Consider the following 21388-nt stretch of genomic DNA (forward strand, 5'->3'; position numbering starts at 1 on the left):
GCGACACTGATGTTTCCCAACAAGGTAGGCTTAATTTACCAAGACAGGACTTTGAAGATTTGATCATTCCAGATATAGCAAAGGATTTGGTCCAGAATTTGGGAAACGGTGTTAAAGTGAAAGTTTTTGTTGTGGATGAAGAAGAATACATTGTAACCTTAAAAAAGAAGTCTAATGGAAGTTATATACTTAGCGCATGATGACCCGCACTCGTCAAAACTAATGGTTTCCAAACAAACGATCTAATTGGATTTTGTTGGGTTAATTGTTCTAACAAATTTTATTTACAGCGTATTAATTAGTTTCTCTTATTTTATTTTACTTTTTTCAAATATCTTAACTACGACGTTTGTTTTTTAGTTAGTTTTATGAGTTTTTGGGTCATGAATTCACCATGTTGATTTAATTAGTCTATTGAAAGAATAATAAAAATAATAGTTTTTTTATTTGTTCCTTAATCTATTTATTTCACTTGTATGTCCTGCTCAAGCGAGCTCGTTTCCTTCTCCGCCGCCTCAAAACTTTGCTGCAGCTTCTTTAACTATGTCGATAATATCAATAGTGTTAGTGTTACCAATAACTCTTGTTATTTTGCCTCTCTAAACAAGTACGTGATGGTAAAAACAAAAACTATGAAGTTGGCTCAATTATTTCTCATCCCCTTCTTCATTCTTACCCATTTCTTTGCCATATCTACTTCTCTAAACGATCAAGGTCTTGCTCTCCTCTCCTTTAAGCAATCCTTACAATACAGTAGTACAGTACCAGTGTACCACAATGCTGATCCGAACATGAATATGTCGATGACCACTATAGAAGAGAAGTTAGAGGCGCTGAAACAAAACTTGGACGTGCTGAAGCAAGACATGGACGAGATAAAGAAAGGCGTCTGCGAGCTCAAGCAAGGCTTGGACGTGATTTTGACGGTTTACGGCATAGTAACTATTTCCCTCCATCCGATGGGTCCGCTTGCTAAACCTGCCAAAGAAACTATATCCACTATGAATCCTAAATTATAAGCATGTGAATCCACACAAGAAAAGGCTGATCAACTTGGATTCTCAAACTTACGTAGCTGCCTTTTAGCCTGTCAAACGCAAGCATGAAGCAACCATGAACCAATGAAAGCCTAATTGATTTGACTTTCGTGGAGCTCAAGGAAAAAGTCCATTGGGCCTTAAGGAAATCTAAGCCCACTCTGAAATGGGCGTCTTTGTATTACTCTATTAACTCTCAGATCGTTTGTAATCTCATAAAGATTTTTTTGTTGACTTCATCATATTGTAAAGATAAGGTATGGCGTTATTACCAAATTATAATTTCTCACCTTTTGACCAAATAGAAAATTAATAATAAATAATTTCTCGATTTACGAATTAATGACCGTTCGATCTAAGATCTTCAGGGCCCCACCAAACAAAATAAGACCGTTATAGAAGTTAAAAAGGAAACAAAGGGTAAAAGCGTCCATACAAAAAATATTTAGGAATCTCCTCTTTTTTTCCAATCAGACCGTTACGAACTTAAATAAAAAAAATGAAGAACAAAAAACCGTGAAGCCTCTCTTCACAATTAATAAAGCACAAATAAAAAAAACTTTCTGAGGAAGAAGACGACACAGTGCGAGAAAACAATCAAAACTTTGAATCGAGATTCGATTGATCAGTAAATGGAGGATACGATTTCAAACCCTAGCATGGAACCTCTGTTATTTTCCGTTGATCCAATCTCTCTCCTACTCTCTCAAAACTCCGATAACAACAGTCTCTGCAAATTCGAGCGAGGACCCAGATATGGAGAATACGCGAGATTACGAGAATCGAAGCTTCGTTTGAAACGAGAGTACGAGAAGATACTAAAGGAAGAAGAAGAGAGGTTTTTCGGCGGAGATCAGACGAGAAAGAAACCGGCTACGAAACAAGCGAGATTTGGTTTCAGAGGAGGAGGAGAAGAAGAAATTAGAGTTTTTTCGCCGGAGAAGAACAATAAACAGACGAGATTCGGGTTTAATTATAATCCGGCGGCTAATCCGAATCCTCGGAGAATGTCGTCGTCGTCTTCATCTTCGTTGGCTCAATCTGTGCCTGATTTCTCTGCGATGATTCGCAAGGAAAATCGCCGGCCGGTTAATTCGAATTTGCTTCCCCGGAGAACAGAGCTTACTCCGCCGTCGAATAAAAGCAGAAACGCCGCCGTTTTCGCCGGCTCGGCGAGAGGAAGCATGAGTGCAGGGGAGAAGAAGAGCAAAGCGATGATGGGTATGGCGCGAAAGAGCTACGCCACCGTCGAAGATCTCAAAAAAATATCAATGGCTGCAGCTTCCGCCATTAATGGCGGCGGCGGAGGAGGAAGGAAATCAATCGGCGGCGCCGGAGAAGGACGGAAATCACTCGGCGGCGGTGGTCGGACTATCCTTGGCTACCGACAAATCTACTGATTCTTTGAAATTTGTGTGCCCAATCTCACGATTTGATATATTTTTCTACGATTTGAATCTTTTTTTTAGGTTTTGATTGATAAAGATTAGTCCTTTTTCTGGTTTTGGTGATTGATAAAGATTGGTCCTTTTTTTCTGGTGTTGGTTTTTGGTGATTGATATTTGATTACCATAAAGCTTAATAATATTGTAACAAACATTGATCATATTAGTTCAATAGCCACAATGATGAATTACACAAATGCTACTTGACAAAACATTATCTTGTTAGGTTCTACAACAGATCCATTGCTAACTCTCCGACCAAACACCAAAGTATCTCATAAGCAATCTCTGATCCAACTCCAAACAAATGAGTCTCAAGATCCATCCATTTCTCCATCTCAATACCAATAACCTCATCCACACCAATCCGAGCCAATCTCGCCCACTTTGGCACCTCCTCAAGAACACCTTGAATCAATTTATCAGCTTCAGCACTCAAAGGCTTTAACCCGCAAGAAATGTTTCTCTCTTCCAAGTGTTCGATCATGGAATCAACCAAGAACCCTCCGGTTATTCCAGGGAGGTTAACAAGATTATCAGACCGTGCCGCGTAAATCATGAGCTCATCAAAGAGTTCTGGTCCGATGAGGTAGTTGTCTTGTCTATTAGTATTACCACCAACCAAGAGCTCGGTGTGGATTATGACTTCTCTTGCGTTGGTGAATCTCTGCTGCGTTAGTATGAGACCTGTGTTGCTTAAACATCGCAGGACGTTAGAGACATGGCTTATCAGACTCGCGATTGCTCGATAATTACCACCATTGCTTGTTGAGTTCTTGAATGAAGCCGCGTAATCTTCAAGAACGTCCCAATCAGATTCTATAGGCTCTAGAGGCCGCTTAGTCTGTCCTGGAACTACACATCATAAACACCAATGTCCGGTTTCAGATACAAGAAGTGATGTTTTTTCTTCAGAAATGATTGATTCTTACGTACCTGAGATGTTGTCGAAGCTATTCGATAAGCAACTCTCGTTGGAGAAAGATGCGTCGAGTACAGAACCAGGGCTCGTGTATTCACTGTTTGGATTCCTCTGCAAGATTTAAGACGCAAAATGAAGTAAAGATGAGAAAATACTAAAGATGTTTTAAGACCTTGCGGATTATAGAGCATACCCGATAAGCTGTGTCTGCGTAAGACATATCGATATCTCGAGTATAGGGCTGATTCATAACTAAAGAAGATAACAATTCATGGAGAATCAAAGAGGCAGGTTTATTAGGCAATACACTTCCTCTTATGGCTTCATCTTCTTCTTGTATAGCGAGTTCTTTTAACTTTTGCTGAATCAAACCCACAGTACCGGCGTGATCAAGTGGTAGTCTTTTCTGATTTGGAACGCGTTGAACTACTTTTCGCTCTTTGGATTCTCTGCAGCATTGGCTATAGTTTCTATGAAGGGAACCAGGTTTCAAAGGAGCAAATGCAGCTTCATTGCTACCTCTAGGATCATTACTACAAACACAAGAGCTTTCACCATCTAATCGTCTTGAAACTGGACTCATAAAGCTACTTCCTCGTCCGTGACCACTTACACAAGCTAGCCTTCTCTTCCGTGCTGGACTACTTAGTCCTGATCTGTTACAAGAATCCTCAACTCTAGTGTGAGATTTTCTCTGCAAATTCAACTCTGAGTTATGGTTCTTGCTAGTTGAACCTCTGTTCATAGCTATTAAGTCCTTCTCTTTACAGTTGATCATATTAGCAGGTGAAGAACAAGAACCACTCTTGCCTTGTAAGGTGTAAGATCGAGCCTCACGAGGAAACCTTTCTCTCTGCAACAGCTGATTGTGATAATCGTACCGAGCTCGAGGCAGAGCCTTCTTCTCCATTTGATTAGTATCTCTGCCTCTAGCAGAAACAGACACAGGTGGTTCTTGATTTCTCCAAAACACATTTCTTTTACTACGTTCAAAAGGAGTTGATTTAGAAACACACGCCATGTTCTGTCCAATCTCTTCATCTACAAGACCTGAACCATGAACATCAACAAAGCTACCACATGCTTTACAAGAAGCAACACTATTATTACTATAACCACGTTGAAACTCTGGCGAAACAACAGCTTCAAGCGGCTCTCTCCCAGCGTTTTCGAACCTCCTCGTCCCTGAAGAACCAGGATAAGCAATAGCGTATCTCGCGTTTCTCTTCCCCGGTTCAAGAATCCTAGCAGCTGCATCAATCAACCTAGAGCTACTACGTCTATGAAGCCTCGGGCTTCTCACAGGAGAAGCTAACTTCTGATGGCTATTATACTGATGATGTTTCCTAACTCGGGTCAAAACGTTCTTGATCTGCAATGCATCTGATCCAAACTTCTTCACCATCACACGTCTATCACACACACCTGTTGTTCTCTGCAACTTCTGTGGCCTAGATTTATCGAAACCAGCATTATCTTCGCCTTCTTCTTCATCAACATCAAACAAATCGCATTTATCATTGTCCTGAAACTGCAAAAACGGCGGTTTCTTCTTCTTCTTCCCTTTGTCTCTATGATTAGATGGCATAGATTCAAGCCCCATTAAACGTGCAACCAAACTAGGAGATCTCATTTCATGCTTCACAACTTCACCTCTCTTCGGGAAACTTCCTCTGTTCTCATCATCTATCTATCAACACAAGAAACAGACATCAAACTAAAGATTGAAGAAACAGAGAGTTACACTTTAACAACAACAACGAAAGGGGGAAAATAATCACCAGATTAAGCTTAGATTTGAGCATTTTGTCATTCCCTCCAAACCTCTTTGAAGCTTGTTTACCTGAAAATGCATAAGAAACTCTTTTAAAACAACATCCGTTTTCAGACAAAACCGTAGAGAAACCGAGACAGAGAAACACTAACCAGGAAGAAGTGATTTGCGAGAAAAGAGCTTCTTTTTAGCGAAACGTCGGTTCCAATCGAAGAGCTGGAAGAAAACGCCGACGCAACCGCCGAGTCGATTTGGCCGTTTCTCTGTTATGGCCGCACACGGCGCCGTTTTATCAACCACCTCCTGTAACTCTCCCGTCATTACCACGAAACCCTAACACCAGACAAGCTCAGAGAGATCGAAACACACAGAAAAAACGTCTCCTTTAGAGACGCATTGCCTCAAATTTCATAACTTGAAGTCACCAGAGAAGAAAAATGTAGCTAGAATCTGAGAGCGTAAACCCAGCGAAAGAAAATAAAAATACTTTCTTTTTGAATTCTGATTTTGAAATAAAAAAAAAAAGGAGTCTCTCAGGTTCTGTGAAATTTTTTGGAGCTCGTGAAGAAGAAGAAGAAGAAGAATCTCTCAAGAAAAGCAGAGAGGATGAGTGTACATTAGCATTATCGAAAGCATAGTTACGAGAATAGGGAAAGAAAGAAGACAGTTGGAAATCAGCAAAACGACAATGGTACAGTGGAAGAAGAAGAAGCTATGATTCACAAAAAGGAAAAACGAATCATTAGAGCTAAAAAAGAAACTATGAGCTTAAACAAGAAGAAGATAAATAAAGTCTTTGTCAAAAAAATTGGGACTCAACGAGTAATATTCGCAATTTGGAGTTAAAAAGTGAAACGAGACAAAAGCTAAAAGATAGTGAAGAAGTGATTGAAAGCGAAACGAGAGATTAAATCTTTTTGTGTGTTTTTGCTGTGATTCTCTCTGCTGTCACTGGCGGTGAAAGGGGCTCGAGAGAGATTATTACAGCTTTTTTTTCTTGCAGGAGAGGAGAAGAGAAGAGAGAGAGAGAGCATGCGCACAAAAGGTTAAGTAGCTGATCAAACTAGACTTTGAGAAGATAAAGTAATTACGCAGAATTAGTCTTTTTTTTTTTGTCAACAATTAGTTTTTCTTTTGTATGAAGCTATGATACATTAAGGCTCTGATTGGTAATCTGCGGAATGGCAGAATTGCGTTTTTAAACACAATTTCGCAGGTTTTTTGTCAATCAACAAAAATCCGCGTAATGAAAAAATACACACAAAAACGCATACTGCGTTTTTGCTTAACAAAAATATAAAAGAAAAGTTATTCCGCAGAAAAGCGACTTATAAGTTATTTAATCTATTCCGTAAGATTTTTTCTGCAATTCTGCCATTCCGTAAAATTACCAGTCGAAACCTAAGTTAAGGTTTTCTTGGATATTAGAAGAAGCGTAAATAGTGGTTGTGGAAACCGAAGAACATGAAAGGTTCGAGGGTTCTGTTTCTCGTTTTTCACGAATCCAGTTTAATCCGTAGTCCATTTTCTCAGTTCCAACTCTTGCATCGACTTCTGTTCCAAACAGACAACAAGTTTCTTTTTTGTTTAACTAATATTGAAAAAGGGAAAAAAGTAGAGTATAATCACTTCTGATATATAAATATGCGAAAGAAAGGAGTATTACTATTTGTATTAGCATATTCATCCAAGAGAAAAATAAATACCAGATAGCTAAAATTAATTTCAGTCCATTGGGTCATTCATTGGCTTGTTTTGGTTTTTGATATAATCATTTCTATTCATTAACAAATGGCCTCCTAAATATTTTAGACTCAAATGCTTAAAAACTATCGACAATTAACAAAAGATATTCAAATGTCCAAAAGTTATAAAAATAAATAAACAACAAAGGAATTGTATTCAAATTGTCAGCATGTTTTGTCCAACACTGTTTAAAAAAAAGGAGAATTCAGAAACATATTTTTTTTGAAATTGTCCCAAAATTTACAAAAACTTTTAGATGAACTTTATAATTTTCAAAACTTTCTTGTAAGTCTTTAAATAATATTCCAAGTCTTTTTAAACATTACTCCCTCCGTTTCATAATAATTGTCGTTTTAGATTTCATTTTTTGTTTTAAAAAAAGTGTCATTCTGCATTTTCAATGTAAATTTTTACTCTTATTTCCTGTTTTATTCCTCATTTAAAGATAATAGTCTTTATAATTAAATGTTATAAAAGTATATTAATTAGAGGTATATTTGTATATTTTCTTAATTTCTTAATATGTGTGAAATGTGTCAGAATGACACTTATTATGAAACGGAGAGAGTACTATTTTCATAGTTTTCATTTATCCAATTTTGAAGATAAATAATAAAATATTACTCCTTTTGTTTTTTTAGAATAGATGTTTTAAAGAAGAAAAAAATTATTCCACAAAAACAGATATTTACTTGGAGATTTTTGTTTTTACCTCGCTTCATTCCTATTTTATCTTGTATCTTGTTCATTCATAATCAGAAACATAAGAACATCATTATCGTTGGTTTTTTGTGAGTTTCTTATGAATATTTAATAATAAATATAATCAAATGAAATATTTAACTGAAGAAAAGTTTATTATTTGGGAATTATAAAATAAGTTTTTTCTGCCACATGTCTTACTTAAATGGTTAACAACATATAATAATAAAATATATTAGATTTTTGGTTCTGTGGGCCACGTTTTTAAACAGAATATAATAATTAAAAATTAAATAAGAAATCTATATGGTTTCTGGCGATAATGATGCTCTAATGTTATTCTATATAGAATGCATTTTTAATACGAAATACAGATTCGAGATCGGAAACAAGGTGGAACGGATATCCTATCCATGGACCACCACCATATAAAACGAAAGAAGTATAACACTATATAAATATATAATATAATCAACAAAAACTACTTTTCACAATTGCCAATTTTTCGTTATTGCATATCAAATCGGCTCGAATGTGGATAACATCAACTAATTCAGGGTCATGGAACGTTAATAATCTGCATTATGGGTTTGAGTAATCGTTCAAGAGAATCGTTATATGGGTTCTTTAGTTTCCATGAATAATGAAGTGGATTTATATATATATATATATATATATGGGTGTGTGCAACTGTGCATATATAAAGAAGATGTAGAAAGTTTGAAATCTTTAAGAGTGTAATAAGACAGAAAAAGCAGAGTTGCGTCTTTGTCCATGTCTGACGATTCTGAGATATGTCACGGACAATAATAACCCATACACGCTAGGAATCTCTACTCTCTAGCACATCCCCCACACTTCTATTCAAACACAGTTCCAATTATTTTCTTCTAGTGACATATTACAATATACATACAAATACTGTACATTCAATAAAATATATATATTTTGTTTAGCTATAAACTGAAAATTGCTAGTAACGTTACTGTTTCAACTCAGAAGGCAAAACAATTCTGAAGGAAAATAGAGAAAAAACAAAAAAAAAGCGGTGTCAAATTTTGTCAAAATGAAAAAAATAGTGAAGCCAGTCTTACTATTTCCAAAAAGTAACATTTTGACCAACATGAAAAAACAAAAATTCCTGGTGCTTTCTCTAGAACTCTGTTGTTTGATTTAAACATCATGGTGAATACTGGATACTAAACGGTTGGCGATTTCATTTTTTTCTATGACGCAACAGTACATGTGATGTTTCCTTTTGTTGTATGATGTTTCTTTTTGTTGTATTATACACAGTACATATATATTATAGTTACATGTTAATATTTGCTTGTGAATGTGTTTTTTTTCTATATGCTTTATAGCTTAGTAACGACATGCATTATAATAGTCTTGCCAAAGACTACATAAACAAGCCTTTTAGAAAGAAAAAAAAAGATTAAGATAAACAAATATGTACTATGCATTAACAATTTTAACATATTATTTTAATCCTTTGTATATAACTTGTTTTACTTAACTTAATATTTTAAAATTTGTATGTAATTTTCAAAAATACCATGACACGTTGAAAAATGAAAATGAAGATTGCTCATATAGCAAGCTAATTCTAATTTCCGTAATATAAAAGACTTTTTACACATGCAATATATTTTGGGCTTTGGTTTTATGAACTAAGACTTTTCCAAGCCCATATGTTTCCTTTTTGTCGATTTGATTTTTGTAACACACATTATATACTTAGCTAACTTCTCATAATCATATTACTTTTTCAATTTTTTTTTTTATTATGTCATGTCTACATACGGTTCAAATACAAAAAGTAGAACAACGATTGTAATAAGGTCGATTAAAAATCTGATATGGTACCATAAAAAGTTTTTAGCGAGTGAGTATGTGGACTGCTATGGCTAAATCAAGTGTGTCATATTAGGAGTTTAGGACCAAGCATATTGATATAAATTTTCATAAGGGAGTTGGCAGCTTCATATGATATTTAAGTAGAGAAATGCATACTTCGGAGAATATAATTGATATTTTGACCAAAATAGCTACAGCAAGAAGTTCAAGGATTGTTTGGAATTGTTCCATATCTTCCATTGCTAAAGGAAGCTTCTATATTTCCTATTTTTCTGTTTACATCGAGTTTTGGATTTGTATATAGATCACAAACGTTTGTGAAAATTCATTCACATTATGAATGAAAAAACCTATAGACAAAATGCCAGGGTACTCGCTTCAAAAAGGTTTTTTTCCTAGTTTCTACACTTTAAAAATTCATAATTATTCACCTGCAGTTATTCACAAAAGATTTAATTACTTTTGTTCTTAAGGTTATGACCTAAATAACCTCTAAAATGGATAAAAATGTTTAAACATGAAATAGTAAACATGTATCTAAATAAATTTTGAACCGATTGTCAAAATTTTAACTTATATATATCTAAAACGCGATATGGAACAATACGGAACAATAGCTAGTTAGTTTAGTCTGATTTTTGAAAGATCAGAGTTTGATGCACTTACTTTTTCCTCTTGTTCCGCGGCTATGAATTATAATGTGGGAATGTTGGGCTTTGGTTTTACGAACCAAAAACTTTTCCATGTCCTTTCTTTTTATAGAAACAAAATTCGGCCTTGTAACCTCTTACAAGTTCCAAGTGGACAATCTACCTTTTTGATCGGATGTCATGACATAGCTTAATACGATTATATATAAAAAATAGGGATTAATCTACGCTACAGCACAGAAAATATTTTTTTGTTCTTTCAATTAAGTAAAATACTTTTGTAAAAAACAGTTATTATTATAAATTTATTTATTATCTCGTATTCACATAATGATGATTACATTATCAAATATATTATAATTTTTTTTTGTAAAATAATTTTGGTCCAGATTACTATTATTTAAAATCTATAATTTTAGTTCACAAAATTTTTTATGATCCAGTCAATTAATGAATAAAATTTAGTTATATAATATTTTATAAATAAAAATTAATTTTATAAAATATTCTATAATATCTTACAAATTAAAATTAAAGTTTATTTATATAAATAATTACTTAAATAATAATCTATTAATAATAAAAAAAAGTTAGAATAAATGGTTTTTTTTTCAGTACGTGCCATAGAAACGGAGAACAACCCAATCTAACCGAGTAGTCCATATATATTCACTCCAAAATGATATTTCAAGTATATTATATTCTTATAAATGTTGAATAATATTCTTTAATTATGAAATTTACGAAGTCGACGCCACTTGCTTATTTTTGAAGAAACTTTCATTACTTAGTACTTACCACTGTTTTGTCAGATCTCTCTAGTATGAAAAAATGTGAGTTAGAATTTTATATTTTCAAATCCGTTTATTGGATAAATGTGAGACTTCTATATTATTTTGCCATCGTATTGACAGACCCATTTAGAATGGATTTATGTGACAATCTAAAAATTTTATGTGATCATTGTAATGCCCAATCCATTTATAAAGGATTAATGTGAGAATTTTAGTATTAATTTGTCACTATATTGACACATCCGTTTGAATGGAAAAAAATGTGAAAATGTTTGAACTTTAAGTGTATTGTAATGCCAAATCATTTTAGAATGGAAATATGAAAATCCTGGAATCAATTTTTTTTATTGTATTGTCAAATTAATCTATTGGAAGAATAATTTATCTATAAATGGCTCATGGACTTTTTTTATTTACAACATTAAATCATTCACAACATTAGACCCAAAGTTAACAAAATTTACCAATAAGAAAATTCATGAAAAAAGCAAAATAAATAAATTAATAGAGATATGTTATCTACAAAAAAAGTTTCTTAAAAAGAAAAAAGAAGAAGCAAATTAGTGGCAACCAGAAGAGAATAGGATTAAAGTGTTTTTAGTGCCCTACAACCATGTGGCGGTTAACATCTTGCGAATGGATAATTGTCATCCCTACTTCCTTGTCTTAAAAGTGATCTAATAACAGTTCACAATCATAACTCCATCTTTCGAACATATTTTAAGATTATCGTTGATTTTTAGAAAATATAAAGATTTTGAAGTTAGAACTGTTCGATACCTGATCACATTGGTTTTTAGACAAAAAAAAAACATTGAACTTTGTAAAGTTTGTATAGAAAATCTCCAATGAGCATTTAGTTCTCCAAATATTCTATAAGCTTGTGAGATTTCTAATTCCGATCGCGTTAACAACACAACTAATAAAGTTATAAAGAAAATATGACTGGACCATTAGATTACTGATCGCCTTTTCAATTTTTGCTAAACGTATTTTAACATTCCATCTTGAACAAGGAAACAAATTGCAATAACTGTTGAACGCAATCATTTGGATGTGTGTATTTAATATTTATTGATGCGATCATAGAATTAGAGGCTAAACCACGGATCAAAGATTAGGTCGTGAAACAAAAATTGGATGCGACCTTAGTCATTCCAAACGGGCTAATGACGAGATCATGCATCAGGAGGTTGGTCGGAGCCGTTCAGAAGATACTTGCCAAGCTCAGAAATCAGAACATGGAACCAGCAACAACTGAAGTCATGACCCTTCTCACGTACCAGGGTATTTACTGACTTCAGTCTAATATAGTTTTTGGTACTCTTTTTCCTTACATCCGGGTTTGTCCCAATGGATTTACCGGATAGGGTTTTAATAAGGTCAAAGGCTATACCAACACACGGCCGCGGTTCAGTACGTGCTTGGTTCACGGGTCAGAAGCTCAAGAGATATTTTTGCTTCAGCTCAAGGGTCAGTCAAAGCTAGACGAAGAGTTAGTCCAAGTTTTTCGTCAAAATCATTTATTTTCTTTGTAATTTCTTATGCATGACCCTTGGTCTAATCTGCCCCTATATAAAGGGATGAACCCTTCTCATTTTCGGTCATTCACTTTTCTTAATAAAATTTTGAGACTTTTCTCCTTTGTTTTTTTGAAAACTTTGTTGATTCTCAGGTGGTTAGCCTAGAATTATTTTCGGTTTATCAAGTTCAATCCATAAAACTTGATGCAGCTTTCGTCTGCAAAGTTTAAAGTTTTCGTTTGTCGTAATCGGGGCTTAGGGATTTTCGGGAACCTAGTTCTCACGCCTTAACATCCTTTTACCGACGAGTTCTTTTTATCTTTGTTCCACCCCCTTGTTTCAAACTATTCTTCGTGAGTTTGGGCCTAAGAATTTTCGGGAGTCTTCTTTCACGCCTTAGCATCTGCTCCAAGAGTCGTTCGGACTTAAGGATTTATCAACCGCCGGTCCAAGTGTGTGAAGTCCTTAGGGAGATCGTATCAAGTGGTATCAGAGCCACACACTTGAAGAATTCGGTATTATCTTTCTTTTTGTTTCTTTAACTTCCGCCTTATCTCATCTTTTTTTGTAATCTTCCAGATCTATTTAAAAAAAAAAATAGAAAGAAACTCTATTAAAAAAAAAAACAAAAATTAGTCAAAAAAAGAAAAAAAAAGATCTGTGAACTCAAATTCTTTTCTTTCTATCTTCTCGTTTTCTTCTTCATACTCGCTTGATTTTCTGATTTGGTTTTGGATCTACATCGGTCTCGATTTAGTTCCTTTAGAACCGAAGAAAGTCTCTTGTGTGTGTGAAAATATTAAGAGTGCTGAGTGAAACACTGAGTGAAACACCAAGTGAGGAATTTTAATACTAACGTGTTTGTTCTTTTTACGAGGTACCAATTTTTATGTCATCGGGTCCTTATTCAGACTCAGGTGGAGAGTGGAACTACTACACCTTTCATGACGGGAACCACATTCGTTGGATCAATCCGGAAGAAATGGATGCCAAGCTCAACCAAATCACCGAACTGATGGAACGTATGAACCAGCGAATGGATCGGCTGGAGATGCAGCCACGGCAATCCGATGGAGAACGAAGTAATGGCCGAATCCGTGACGAGCCAGACCATCTAAGGAGAGACCGCAAGCAAGAGGAAGTCCTAGACAATCCCTTTTACGCAGACGGCCACACATCTGGAGGAAGCCGTACTAGACCGCGATATCATCGAGGCGTTCGTCGTGATTGGGCAGAACGACGCGAGCCAAACCACGGGTCCGACCGCGGTCGAGAGGATCAACACCATGGACGATACCCTGCGGCCCGAAACTGTGAACCAGCTGATCTATATCAGGAGCCGTACCGCAGACAAGAACGGTGTGAACCAGATGCATCTCGAGGCCGACCTGATAACAACCTTGGCGGGCTGAAGTTGCGAATACCGCCCTTTTACGGGAAGAACGATCCTGACGCTTACCTGGAGTGAGAGAAAAAGATTGAAACCGTGTTTGGTTGCCAGAATTTTACAGAGAGAAAGAAGATCAATCTGGCAGCTACAGAGTTCCACGGCTATGTTGTAGATTGGTGGGATCAGATCGTCACCAACCGGAGACAGAACGGGGATCGACCCATTGAGACATGGGACGAGATGGTGGGTCTAATGCGACGACGGTTTGTTCCAAGCTATTATAACCGGGAACTACACAACAAACTTCGGCGATTGACCCAGAGCACTAAAAACATTGAGGATTACTACCAGGAGATGAAGCGGCTGATGCTCAAGGCTGACGTGGAAGAACCGGAAGATGCTACTATGGCGCGGTTCCTCAGTGGTATGAACCGAGACGTGCAGGATCGTATGGAGATGGAGACCTATCGGAGTTTATCCAATATGTACCATAAGGCCATACTTGTAGAACAGCAGTTAAGGAGGAAGAACACTGTCCGGTATGGATCCAGCTCACGGCCCAACGACAAACCGAGTTATTCTTCCCGATCCGATGCCAAGCCTAAGACCGAATCTAAGCCGACTTCATCCACAGCCGATTACAAAGGCAAGACCGAGGCTACACCAGTCAGGAACAGAGACATTGAGTGCTTCAAGTGCATAGGTAAGGGGCACTATGCTAACAAGTGTTCGAACCAGCGGGCCATGCTACTTCTTGATTCCGGAGAGATCATCATCGACGATGAAGAGGACACCAGACCGGTCTATGATGGCGAGGAGGAACACGCAGATGAGGGTGAGTTGCTTGTTTCCAGGCGTGTTCTTATTTCCCAGGAGCCGGTTAGAGACGATGAGCAGCGGGAGAACTTGTTCCATACCTGATGCTTGGTCATGGATAAGGTTTGCAGTTTGGTGATCGATGGTGGAAGTTGTACCAATGTAGCAAGCCAAACCATGGTTGAGAAGCTGGTCCTAGAGACCATGAAACACCCCCAGCCTTACAGTTTGTGATGACTGAACAATCAAAGGCAACTCAAGGTGACTAAGCAGGTATCAGTTCCTTTTTCCATTGGCCGCTATGAAGACAAAGTTCTGTGCGACGTGTTACCTATGGAAGCCGGCCATATTTTGCTTGGTAGACCGTGGCAGTTTGATCACAAGACGGTCCATGATGGCTACACTAACAAGCACACATTTGAGCATAAAGGCCGGAAGATCACACTTGCTCCTTTGTCACCGCGGAAAGTCTACCTTGATCAGCTCAAACTTGAGCAAAACAGCAAAGGTAAAAACGTTCTGAGTGACCCCTCAAACACTACCTCCACTAAAAATGAGAGTGAGGAAATGAGAAAAACCCAGCAAATGGCCTTTGAGAGTAAACCCGGGAGGTCAAACACTTCTTTATTTGTGAGGCCGAGTGAGATCAAACATGCTATGCTTTTAAGACAGCCTTTTGTCTTATTTGTTTTTAAAGAAGGTTTGGCTAGCACTACTGACCCTAAGCTGGCCCTTCCGAGCAGCATTTCTTCTGTCTTGCAGGACTTTGCCGATGTATTTCCGGAGGACGACCCACGCGGCTTACCCCCGATCCGAGGGATCAAACATCAGATCGATTTCATGCTTGGTGCCTCACTGCCAAACCGTCCTGCTTACCGAACCAATCCGGTGGAGGCTAAGGAGCTGCAACGGCAAGTCGACGAGCTTATGGCCAAGGGTTATATCCGGGAGAGTATGACCCCATGTGCTGTACCCGTGTTGCTGGTGCCAAAAAAGGATAGAACCTGGAGGATGTGCGTGGATTGCAGAGCCATCAACAACATAACAGTTAAGTACCGCCATCCCATTCCGAGGTTACATGATATGCTAGACGAGTTGCATGGGTCTTGCATATTTTCTAAGATTGATTTGAAAAGTGGATATCACCAAATCCGGATGAAGGAAGGTGATGAATGGAAAACGGCTTTCAAAACTAAGCACGGTCTTTATGAGTGGCTAGTCATGTCCTTTGGTCTTACCAATGCACCTAGTACTTTTATGCGTCTGATGAACTATGTTCTTAGGTCTTTTATAGGTGTTTTCGTTGTAGTTTACTTCGATGAAATTTTAATTTATAGCAAGACCTTAGAGGAACACGTTTTGCATTTGAGAAAGGTGTTAGATGTGCTTAGGCAAGAATGGCTGTTTGGAAATTTCAAGAAATGCTCTTTTTGTACGGATAACGTTGTCTTTATAGGCTTTGCTGTGAGCTCGCAGGACATTCAGGTCGATGAAGAAAAGATCAAGGCCATTCGGGATTGGCCGAGTCCAAAGACGGTTGGAGAAGTCAGGAGCTTTCACAGATTGGCTGGGTTCTATCGACGGTTGTCCGAGATTTCAGTACCATAGCCGCACCATTGACCGAGGTCATCAAAAAGGATGTGGGCTTCAAGTGGGAACAGGCTCAGGAGGACGCCTTCCATCTTCTAAAACACAAGCTTACTCACGCACCCTTACTTGTCTTACCAGATTTCTTTAAAACCTTTGAAATTGAATATGATGCATCTAGTGTAGGTATCGGGGCTGTGCTGATGCAGGAGAAGAAACCAGTCGCGTTCTTTAGTGAAAAACTGGGTGGAGCCACTCTTAACTACCCAACCTATGACAAGGAGCTCTACGCCTTGGTCTGTGCACTCCAAACTTGGCAACATTACCTCTGGCCGAAGGAGTTCATGATTCACACAGACCACCAGTCTCTCAAGCATCTTAAGGACCAGCAGAAGCTGAATAAGAGGCATGCCCGGTGGGTGGAATTCATAGAGACATTTCCGTATGTTATCCAATACAAGCAAGGCAAGGAAAACGTCGTGGCCGATGCTTTATCCCGGAGATACACACTGATCTCTATCCTGGACGCCAAGGTCCTTGGTTTCGAACTGATTAAGAAAGCTTATGCTTCTGATCCAGATTTCCAGGAAGTTTACGAATCCTGTCTTAAGTTTGCTTCGGGAATATATTTTCGGAATGATGATATCTGTTTTATGAGAATCGCCTTTGCATACCTAACGTTTCTCTTCGTGATTTACTTGTTGGGGAGGCTCATGGAGGCGGTCTTATGGGACATTTTGGAGTAACTAAGACTCTGGCCGTGGTACAGGAACACTTTTTTCTGGCCACACATAAAACGAGATGTGGAACGGATCTGCAGTCGGTGCACGGCCTGTAAGTACGCTAAGTCCAAAAGCTAAAACCAAGGTTTGTACTCTCCTTTACCCATTCCTATTGTACCTTGGACCGACATATCGATGGACTTTGTGTTAGGTCTGCCTAGGACTAGACGTGGTAGGGACTCGATCTTTGTTGTGGTAGATAGGTTTTCGAAAATGGCACATTTTATACCATGCCATAAGACCGACGATGCATCAAATGTTGCTGATTTTTTCTTTAGGGAAGTTGTGCGTTTGCATGGAATGCATAGGACCATAGTCTCGGATAGAGATACAAAGTTCCTTAGCTATTTCTGGAAGACCCTCTGGTCTAAATTAGGAACCAAGCTTTGTTTCTCTATGACTTGTCACCCACAGTCCAACGGTCAAACCGAGGTGGTCAATAGGACCTTGTCTAGTCTTTTGAGGTCTGTGATTAAGAAGAACATTAGGACTTGGGAAGATTGTTTACCCCATGTCGAGTTTTCTTACAATCATGCTGTGCATTCTAGTACTTTGTATTCACCATTTCAGCTTGTATATGGTTTTAATCCGCTTACTCCTTTGGATCTCACTCCTTTACCTTTGAGTGAACGTGTAAGTATGGATGGCAAAAAGAGAGCTGAGTTGGTTAAGCAGATGCATAAGAAAGCCAAGATGAACATCGAGCATAAGACGGAGCTGTACCGAAAGTATGCCAACAAAAATCGGACTGAGAAGGAGCGATTTCCGGAAGAGAGAAAATCCAAGTTGCTGCCAAAAGTGGACGGTCCCTTCACCATTTTGGAGAAGATCAATGACAACGCTTACAAAATTGATCTCCAATGTAAGTATGCTGTTAGTTCCAGTCGGGGGGGGGGGGGGGGAAGAAGGGAACATGGAACCAGAGGCTGAACCACGGGTCAAAGATCAAGTCATGGAGCAGGAACCGGACGCGGCTTTGGTCATTCCGGACGGGCCAATGACGAGATCACGCACCAGGAGGTTGGCCAGAGCCGTTCAGAAGATACTTACCGAGCTCAGGAACCAGAACATGGAACCAGCAACAACAGAAGCCATGACCCTTCTCACGTACCAGGGTACTTACTGACTTCAGTCTGGTATAGTTTTTGGTACTCTTTTTCCTTACATCTGGGTTTGTCCCAATGAGTTAACCGGATGGGTTTTAATGAGGTCAAAAGCTATACCACCACACGGCCGCAGTTCAGTACGTGCTTGGTTCACGGGTCAGAAGCTCAAGGGGCATTTTCGCTGAAGCAGCTCAAGGGTCAGTCAAAGCTAGGTGAAGAGTCAGTCCAAGTTTTTAGTCAAAATCATTTATTTTCTATGTAATTTCCTATGCATGACCCTTGGTCTAATCCGCCCTTATATAAAGGGATGAACCCTTCTCATTTTCGGTCATTCACTTTTCTTTATAAAATTTTGAGACTTTTCTCCTTTGTTCTTTTGAGAACTTTGTTGATTCTCAGGTGGTTAGCCTAGAATTATTTTCGGTTTATCAAGTTCAATCCATAGAACTTGATGCATCCTTCGTCTGTAAAGTTTAAAGTTTTCGTTTGTCGGAATCGGGGCTTAGGGATTTTCGAGAACCTAGTTCTCACGTTTTAACATTTTCTTACCGACGAGTTCTTTTTATCTTTGTTTCACCCCTTGTTTCAAACTATTCTTCGTGAGGTTAGGCCTAAGGATTTTCGGAAGTCTTCTCTCACGCTTTAGCATCTGCTCCAAGAGTCGTTTGGAGTCAAGAATTTATCAACCTTCGGTCCAAGTGTGTGAAGCCCTTAATAAGATCGTATCATTTATTTAGTAGATCTGAGTGTTTCTTGAATTATATTTGTCCATAATCCAAAAATGGAACAGAGGAAACAGCATGACACGTAAAGTAATTAACTTTCTATGTAGAACTAGTCTGCTCCATGGAAGTTTGCTTCGGGTAAGCAACTCAAATATTACTTATACTTTATGCGTTTGTTAGTGGCAATCAAAAACAAACTAAACTTCTTCATGCTTTGTGTTTTTCCCTTTTACTTGTATAGTTCATAGATCTGATAAGTGACACAAAGTGGTAAATGAAAAAAAGAGAACAGTAAATAGTACCAAAAATACTTAAAGAAGAAAAAAATAATGATACAAAAAGTTGAAAATATCGTTTTTGGTACGCTAGTTCTTACTGTATTTGTGATTGTAACTACTGAATTGATAGAGTCCACAGTATGAAATCAGTAAATTACCAATTAAACATTTGTACCGCACTGTGTTCTCTCATTACTGAAAACTACTCATTTTATATATAAATATAACTGAGATTTTTTTTACCGAAATCTAAATTAATTTTTTAATTTTTAGATATATAAAAAAATTAAATATTTTAGTTATTTGATGACAGTGACTAACAATAATTGGAATCAAGGCCGACTAAAAGCCACTCCAACCAGACAGCAAAACACTAAATTTGGTGTTAAAATTACTCCAACCGAATGGTATATGAGACGCTATATTTTTGTTTTTGCCGTTTCATGAACAGTATCACACCATATTTGGTATAACACTCTTCATCACACTAAATATTAAAATATTATTATTTTTAGTTGTTCTATTATATAATATAATTAGTTTGTTGTTTATTCATTGATTAAATATGTAGCTAAAAAAAATATGACATTGATATTTTTGTATAAATCATTTTAATGATACAAAAATTTATTTGTAACATAATATTTTTTCCCTCAAATAAGAATATTTTAAATATATATATACTTTTATTTTATTATTAATTACAAAGAACACTCATTATTTCTAAATTTATAAATTATACACAAATATTTACTTGTTAGTTTTGATTTTTGGCTTTATGGATATGTTCTACTAAATGTTTTAATGGTTTTATAGAAAAACTTTAATATACCACACTATCTCTTTGTGTTAACTTTATTTTTTTTAAATATAATTTTAATTACATAATTTAAATATTTGTTTGTTAGTTTTGACTTTTGGCTTTATGGATATGTTAAACTAAATGTTTTAATAGTTTTAAAGAAGTATTTAATATACCAAACTATCTCTTTGTCTTAATTTTATTTTTTATTAAAATATAATTTTGATTACATAATTTAAATATTTGCTTGTTAGTTTTGATTTTTGGTTTTATGGATATGTTGTACTAAATGTTTTAGTAGTTTTATAGAAGAATTTTGATATAACATGTTTTGGTATAAAACCTTATAAGAAATTTTATAAACTTTTATAAGAAATCTTATAAATCTTTATAAATAGTTATTGATCAATACTTAAAAAAAAGAAAATTTAAATATAATAATATAACAATAAAGAATATTCTTTTTAGTGTGAAATATAATGTTATGGTTGGAGATAGAAAAAAAAGTAGAACACTATAACATCAAATTTGGTGTTATTTTTACACTAAATTTACCGTTTAGGTTGGAGATGAAAACCTAAACGGATCAGTATAGGTGTACAACCTTCTAAAAATAAAAATCGGCTATGTTTATAAATCGGTTTCTTTTCATTTTACCATATATTTTGCAACCTTCTTAAACTCAAAACCTACTTTGATTGATAACACATAGAAATACTAGAATTTCGATTCATCCAAACCTCTCTCCAACACTAAAAGCATATGGTATTCAACTGAGAAAAAACAGTTGGACGGTGTCGCAATTATTTACTTGACTCAATATGAGTCATGACTATATGCCTTCTAAACGTAGATTCTTCAGAAAAGTCAATTCACCGCAGTAAGATTTGGTGTTCAAAATTCATAATAAGAAAATTTAGTTTAGTTTTTTATTTTATTTTTTAAGCTATGAAAAATTAGTTTTTAAATCAGGAAACTTTGGAATATAAATATAAATAAAAAAGCCATAGTTCAGATTTTGTCTATATATTTAATAAAAGACATAGTTCAGATTTTATTTATATTTTTAATTACATACATGCAGAAGTCCTAATGACCTTAGGATATGATCTATAGCCTGACTCGCAATAACACACGCCACGCTAAATTAAAAGTTTGATACGAGCCGTGTGAACTAACTATGATTTATTATGACCACTAAAGTATGAAAATTATGTTCCTTTCTAGCAAATTTAAGCCGTTAATCATTCAAAAAAAAAATTAAGCCGTAAAATAGAATGAAAATAGCGTAGAAGATAATAAACGAATAATTGGCACGACGTTAAGCGTAACTTTACATGGAATGATAGGGAGAAAAGTAGATTTCACGTCAATTATTTATATTTTTTTCCTTTTTATTTGCTTTGCTTTAGTGATAATTCACATTAACTGGTAATACACACCATGTGA

The 21388-nt window shown here is 36.4% G+C and overlaps 2 protein-coding genes across 3 annotated transcripts; one reads left to right on the forward strand and one right to left on the reverse strand.

Moving 5' to 3' along the window:
• Positions 1-1559: 1559 nt before the first annotated feature.
• LOC18008267 lies at positions 1560-2585 on the forward strand. The gene has a single exon (XM_006391401.2). The coding sequence runs from the start codon at positions 1670-1672 to the stop codon at positions 2435-2437; it is 768 nt and encodes a 255-aa protein (XP_006391463.1). The 5' UTR covers positions 1560-1669; the 3' UTR covers positions 2438-2585.
• A 6-nt stretch (positions 2586-2591) lies between these two features.
• On the reverse strand, positions 2592-5888 carry LOC18008827. 2 transcript variants are annotated; one of them, XM_024156960.1, is made up of 5 exons: positions 5331-5888; positions 5186-5247; positions 3598-5094; positions 3419-3515; positions 2592-3337 (listed from the first exon to the last, which is right to left on the reverse strand). In XM_024156960.1, the coding sequence occupies exons 1-5, from the start codon at positions 5497-5499 to the stop codon at positions 2712-2714; spliced, it is 2451 nt and encodes an 816-aa protein (XP_024012728.1). In that variant the 5' UTR covers positions 5500-5888; the 3' UTR covers positions 2592-2711. The 2 variants fall into 2 exon arrangements, with proteins under 2 accessions (XP_024012728.1, XP_024012729.1); XM_024156961.1 differs by lacking the exon at positions 5331-5888 and having other exon boundaries at positions 3598-5090; positions 5186-5220.
• Between the last annotated feature and the right edge of the window lie 15500 nt (positions 5889-21388).

This window comes from Eutrema salsugineum, unplaced genomic scaffold, assembly GCF_000478725.1.
Source record: "Eutrema salsugineum unplaced genomic scaffold, Eutsalg1_0 scaffold_9, whole genome shotgun sequence".
Classification (NCBI taxonomy): Eukaryota; Viridiplantae; Streptophyta; class Magnoliopsida; order Brassicales; family Brassicaceae; genus Eutrema; species Eutrema salsugineum.

Bases quoted from the DNA above. Each gene is read 5' to 3' on its own strand.
- LOC18008267 (XM_006391401.2), top strand. From the start codon at position 1,670: ATGGAGGATACGATTTCAAACCCTAGCATGGAACCTCTGTTATTTTCC.
- LOC18008827 (XM_024156960.1), bottom strand. From the start codon at position 5,499: ATGACGGGAGAGTTACAGGAGGTGGTTGATAAAACGGCGCCGTGTGCG. The intron at 3,516-3,597 runs GTATGCTCTATA...TAAATCTTGCAG, and splicing joins ACGCAGACACAGCTTATCGG to AGGAATCCAAACAGTGAATA. The intron at 3,338-3,418 runs GTACGTAAGAAT...TATGATGTGTAG, and splicing joins TAGCTTCGACAACATCTCAG to TTCCAGGACAGACTAAGCGG.